Raw genomic sequence first — 6,269 nt, forward strand, 5'->3', positions numbered from 1 at the left:
GCATTTGTCACGTATTTCTCATGTCATGGGTTTCATCTCTTTCATTTCCTTTATGACCTTCTCTGCATTAATTACTCTAGCCATCAATTCTTCCACTTTTTTTTCAAGATTTTTAGTTTCTTTGCGCTGGGTACGTAATTCCTCCTTTAGCTCTGAGAAGTTTGATGGACTGAAGCCTTCTTCTCTCATCTCGTCAAAGTCATTCTCCGTGAAGCTTTGATCCGTTGCTGACGATGAGCTGCGCTCCTTTGCCGGGGAAGATGTGCTCTTATTTTTTGAATTTCCAGCTTTTCTGCCCTGCTTTTGCCCATCTTTGTGGTTTTATCTGCCTCTGGTCTTTGATGATGATGGTGACATACTAATGGGTTTTTGGTGTAGGTGTCCTTCCTGTTTGATAGTTTTCCTTCTAACAGTCAGGACCCTCAGCTGTAGTTCTGTTGGAGATTGCTTGAGGTCCACTCCAGACCCTGTTTGCCTGGGTATCAGTAGCAGAGGCTGCAGAAGATAGTATATTTCTGAACAGCGAGTATACCTGTCTGATTCTTGCTTTGGAAGCTTCCTCTCAGGGGGGTACTCCACCCTGTGAGGTGTGGGGTGTCAGACTGCCCCTAGTGGGGGATGTCTCCCAGTTAGGCTACTCAGGGGTCAGGGACCCACTTGAGCAGGCAGTCTGTCCCTTCTCAGATCTCAACCTCCGTGTTGGGAGATCCACTGCTCTCTTCAAAGCTGTCAGACAGAGTCGTTTGGGTCTGCAGAGGTTTCTGCTGCGTTTGTTATTGTTTACTGTGCCCTGTCCCCAGAGGTGGAGTCTACAGAGACAGGCAGGTTTCCTTGAGCTGCTGTGAGCTCCACCCATTTCGAGCTTCCCAGCGGCTTTGTTCACCTACTTAAGCCTCAGCAATGGCGGGCGCCCCTCCCCCAGCCTCGCTGCTGCCTTGCCGCGAGATCACAGACTGCTGTGCTAGCAATGAGGGAGGCTCCGTGGGCGTGGGACCCTCCTGGCCAGGTGTGGGATATAATCTCCTGGTGTGCCTGTTTGCTTAAAGCGCAGTATTGGGGTGGGAGTTACCCGATTTTCCACGTGTTGTGTGTCTCAGTTCCCCTGGCTAGGAAAATGGATTCCCTTTCCCCTTGCACTTCCCAGGTGAGGTGATGCCTCGCCCTGCTTCAGCTCTCGCTGGTCGGGCTGCAGCAGCTGACCAGCACCTATTGTCCAGCACTCCCTAGTGAGATGAACCCAGTACCTCAGTTGAAAATGCAGAAATCACCGGTCTTCTGTGTCGCTCGCACTGGGAGTTGGAGACTGGAGCTGTTCCTATTCGGCCACCTTGCTCCGCCCCCTCAACATCAAGGTTTAAATTGTTGCTTTAACTTCCTTTTGGCTGGAAACTCCATATTCTGGTAATTCACCAAAATGACCAACACAAGGAAAAGAGGAGAGACACCCAATGTATGTTTTCTAGACCTTTTAGAAAACATGGAGTTGGCCACATGCATGGGAGTCTATAAAAAAAGTGATACTGTAGACATCAAGGGAATGGGTATGGTTCAAAAAGTAATGCCTCGCAAGTGTTACCATGGCAAAAGCTGGAAGAGTCTATAATCTTACTTAGCATGCTGTTAGCATTGCTGTAAAAAAAAGAAAAAAAAAAAGTTAAAGGCAAGATTCTTGCCAAAAGAATTAATGCGCATATGGAGCACATTAAACACTCTAAGGCACAAGGTAGCCTCCTGAAATGCATGAAAGAAAGTGATCAGAAAAAGAAGGGAGCCAAAGAGAAAGGTACCTGAATTCAGCTGACAGGCCAGACTGCTGCACCAAGAGAAGCACACTTTGTGAGAACCAATGGAGAGGAGCCAGAGCTACTGGAACCTATTCCCTATGAATTCACGACATAATAGGTGCAAATAATAATAATAATAAAAGACCCTTGGACTGTTAAAAAAAAAAATTGTTCCGTTAATATCAGCCCACAGAAATTGCAGAGAAAGCCAGTAGTGATGCTGCAAAAACAAAATATAAGGAAATTGACATCTAAAAAAAGAATCAAATTTTGAAGACTACCAGAAGAGACAAGAGATGATGGTCTTGTATTGCCAGAAAAAGTCAAAAAGGACAATGTTTGATGCTACAATTGTTTTTACCAAGTGTAAGCGTCTTCTGAAACAATGGATCAATCTTTTTATCTACTTTTTTGCTGAGGAAGAGACTCTTCCCAAGTTTTTACCAACAGAAATTTGTGATAAATTTTCTGGTGGGCCGGGCATGGTGGCTCACACCTGTAATCCCAGCTCTTTGGGAGGCTGAGGCGGGCAGATCACCTAAGGTCAGGAGTTCAAGACCAGCCTGGCCAACATGGCAAAACCCTGTCTCTACTAAAAATACAAAAAAATTAGCCAGGCGTGGTGGCGGGTGCCTGTAATCCCAGTTTCTTGCCAGGCTGAGGCATGAGAATCGCTTGAACCCAGAAGATGGAGGTTGCAGTGAGCCAAGACCGCGCCATTGCACTCCAGCCTGGGCAACAACAATGAAACTGCGTCTCAAAAAAAAAAAATTCTGGTGAAAATATCTTAGTGAAATTTTTCAACTGCAAAGACAATTGAAAACTACAAGAATTGTTCCCAAAGAAACAAAATATGAATGGTAATTGTAATTTCTGTAATTTATTGTAAATTTCTTTGTGAAGTGTGATTTGTATAAATCTCTGTCAATGTATTTATATGTTCATGACTTTTCCTCTTTGCCTATTTGTTCCTTCATATTAAAGAAGCTTTTCAAAATTAAAATTAGCAAAGAGATGTTCTTTGGTCACCTAGAAGCTGACAGAGTGACAAATCTATACGTCTACTGCATATGTACATGTAAAGAGGAGTGAATTCATTTCCTAAGACTGCTGTAACAAACTATCACAAACTGTGGAACTTAAAACAGCAGAAATTTATTGTTTTGTGGCTCTGGAGGCTAGAAGTAAGAAAGCAATGTGTTAGCAGCAGGGTCATGCTCTCTGACGGATCTGAAAAAGAATACGTTTTATACCTTTCCCTTGGCTTCAGGTGTGCTCCAGCAATCAATCTTTGGAGTTCATTCACTGATTTGCAACTGCTTAACTCCATAATCTCTGCTTTCAAGGTCACATGGCTTTCTCCCTATATGTCTCTGTCTTTACCTGGTCAGCATTACCCTGAGTGTCCATCTCTCTCTCTTCATACGCTTTTTTTTTTTTTTTTTTTTTTTTTTTTTTTGAGTTGGAGTCTGACTCTGTCGCCCAGGCTAGAGTGCAGTGGCCTGATCTCAGCACTCTGCAACCTCCCCTCCCGGGTTCAAGCTATTCTCCTGCCTCAGCCTCCCGTGTAGCTGGAATTACAGGCATGAGCCACCACACCCGGCTAATTTTTGTGTTTTTAGTAGAGACGTGTTGGCCAGGCTGTTGGCCAGCATGTTGGCCAGGCTGGTCTCGAATTCCTGACCTCAGGTGATCCGCCCGCCTCGGCCTCCCAAAGTGCTGGAATTACAGGCGTGAGCCACCGTGCCCGACCTGTATATATGTATGTACGTATATATGTATCTATCTATCTATCTGGACACTAGGCATTTTGGATTAGGTGCCCACCTATACCCATATGGCTTCATCTTAACAAATTACATCTGCAGTAACCCTATTTCCACATAAGGTCACATTCTGAGTTACTGCAGGTTAGGACTTAACACAGCTTTTTGGGGAGGGGAAGAATCACGAGGGAAGACACAATTCAACCCATAACAAGGAATAATTTTGACAGTAATTGCCAATTTGCAGATGTTAAGGCTCAAAAACAAACTACAATATTATTGTTCATTAACACACAAATGTGTAGGTATGTTTTTTCCCCTTAAAAAAACACACTGGTGTAATTAAAAACAATCCACTACTTTTCCCTTTAGCGCTGTAATTTTTTTAACTGGAATGATTACTTCAACAAAAGAAAAATTTCACTATCTGCGTTTCTTTTCCGGTCATCGTTATTATCCGTTTTACTATTACTACTGAAAATCACTGTGTTAAAAACGATGCGTACAGGTGTCAACCAGGCTAGCTGTCCACTGCTGGACCGCGTAGGGCCCTCAGCGCTGGGCTCCGACCCCTCCGGGTGCCTTTCTCCTCAGACGCTCTCTTTCCCAGGAGGCTCCGCGGCGGAGCGTCCCATCGCCCTAAAAGCCACTGGCTGACGCAGCCAAAAAAAAAAAAACTCGATGGCCCGCTTATCCCACACTAGGGGGCGCCTGCTTCTCCGGCCGCCACAGAGCGCTCTGGATGCCTGAAGCCCGCCCAGCTCGCCGCCTCTGGAAAAGCTCAACACCATTTCTCCGCCCTTCCCGAGATTGCCAACGAGGCAGGCTCTGATGCGCATGCGCAAACACGTTCGCCCCGCTCGGAGCTAAGGCGCATGCGTCCCCTGAAATTGCCGCCACCCGGTCTACCTTCCAGTTTCCAGTTCCGGCCTCCAAGGGGCGGGCAGAAGCTGGAAACATGCGGCTGTCGGTCGCTGCAGCCATCTCCCATGGCCGCGTATTTCGCCGTCTGGGCCTCGGTCCCGAGTCCCGCATCCATCTGTTGCGGAACTTGCTCACAGGGCTGGTGCGGCACGAACGCATCGAGGCACCATGGGCGCGTGTGGACGAGATGAGGGGCTACGCGGAGAAGGTGAGGAGCGGGGCCCTCTTGTCCACTCTGCGGGTCTAGTCTGAGGGGGCGGGGCCGGCTGCAAGTGGAAAGGGACTGGGACCAACCTGGTAAACCATTCCCCAAGTCTGAGTCTTCTAGGACCCTCAGCTGAACCCGCCCCTCCATCGCCTCTAATGGAAGACTGGTTAGGGCTGCGGAGTTAGAGATGGCGTAGATTGGAGATGCTTTGCTAGTGGAAAGAATGCATTGCAGTCCGGCATTAGAGAAATTAGATTGGCACCTTGTTTTCTTGCTCGGTTGGATCCATGATGTTATGTCCTCACAGCTCATCGACTATGGGAAGCTGGGAGACACCAACGAACGAGCCATGCGCATGGCTGACTTCTGGCTCACAGTGAGTGCGTCCTATCGGCCTTCAGAATCCCACCCTTTACTCCCTAGGGGTGGGGGTTGGAAGGAGGAGAACTGTGCAGAATTAAGCTTGGGTACTCACTTATGGGCCAATGTTGTTAACTAAATTAGAAACTGTGTCTTAAGTTAGTTGAAGTCGATGTCAATATACCTCTGCACAACTGCCTATAGACTCCTTTGTGTAACATTGACTCTACCAGATTGGTGAGGGGCGGGGGAGGTCTTTCTATGTGTGGATGGACCTTATCTTTGGGAGTGGCCTAAAGTTAAATGCCTCTGCAGTTTTGCCTGACTCTTCTGTCTCTTGGATAATTCTCCCTCTAGGAGAAAGACTTGATCCCAAAGCTGTTTCAAGTTCTGGCCCCTCGATACAAAGATCAAAATGGGGGCTACACAAGAATGCTGCAGATCCCAAATCGGAGTTTGGATCGGGCCAAAATGGCAGTGATCGAGTATAAAGGGAACTGCCTCCCACCCCTGCCTCTGCCTCGCAGAGACAGCCACCTTACACTCCTAAACCAGCTGCTGCAGGGTTTGCGGCAGGACGTCAGCCAGAGCCAGGAAGCAAGCAACCACAGCTCCCACACAGCTCAAACACCAAGGATTTAACTGGATCTAAAGAGTCTGCAGCCCTTAATCAGTGCCCATGATCACAGGCCTTTGGAGCGCTTTTACTCTCTGAGAAGAACTGGAGCTAGAGATGTAAAATGGACAGTCTTAATGGGATTGAGAACCTTCTGGGAGCCAGATGACCCTCTCTTTGCACAATAGATAAAAGTCTTTATATGAATATATATAAGTTCATTTCTTTTTTCCCTCCTGTGGGATTTCTGGAGAATGAGAATTACCCAAATGCTCAGTCTACCTGGGATAGTAAATTCCTGGCTTATGCTTCTGGTCCTTAAATTTGGGTTATTTTTGGTTAGTGCAGTTCTGTTTTTCTTAATGCCAGTTTACATGGGAATGCATCCTGTAATTCCAAATGTTGCCAGAGGTGGTTTTGTTTTGACATCTGGTCTCCTAGAGACTGAGTGCTTGGGATTTCTTAGAGAAGATTACTTCCTGACAGGGGTAGGGGAGTGACAATCTGCAAGTGAAACTTCCTTAAACAATCTTGTATCCTACGAACCTTCAGGGGATACTGTAATCATTCCTCTGTTTTGAGGCAGGATCACACATTACCTTCATGTGTTC

At 46.7% G+C, this 6,269-nt stretch overlaps 1 protein-coding gene across 2 annotated transcripts; it reads left to right on the forward strand.

Moving 5' to 3' along the window:
- The first annotated feature begins 4,194 nt into the window (after window positions 1–4,194).
- MRPL17 (mitochondrial ribosomal protein L17) lies at window positions 4,195–5,981 on the forward strand. 2 transcript variants are annotated; one of them, XM_025357950.1, is made up of 3 exons: window positions 4,195–4,682; window positions 4,990–5,058; window positions 5,400–5,981. In XM_025357950.1, the coding sequence occupies exons 1-3, from the start codon at window positions 4,509–4,511 to the stop codon at window positions 5,682–5,684; spliced, it is 528 nt and encodes a 175-aa protein (XP_025213735.1). In that variant the 5' UTR covers window positions 4,195–4,508; the 3' UTR covers window positions 5,685–5,981. The 2 variants fall into 2 exon arrangements, with proteins under 2 accessions (XP_025213735.1, XP_025213736.1); XM_025357951.1 differs by lacking the exon at window positions 4,990–5,058.
- Window positions 5,982–6,269: the final 288 nt, after the last annotated feature.

The sequence above is a fragment of the Theropithecus gelada genome, chromosome 14, assembly GCF_003255815.1.
Source record: "Theropithecus gelada isolate Dixy chromosome 14, Tgel_1.0, whole genome shotgun sequence".
Lineage (NCBI taxonomy): Eukaryota > Metazoa > Chordata > Mammalia > Primates > Cercopithecidae > Theropithecus > Theropithecus gelada.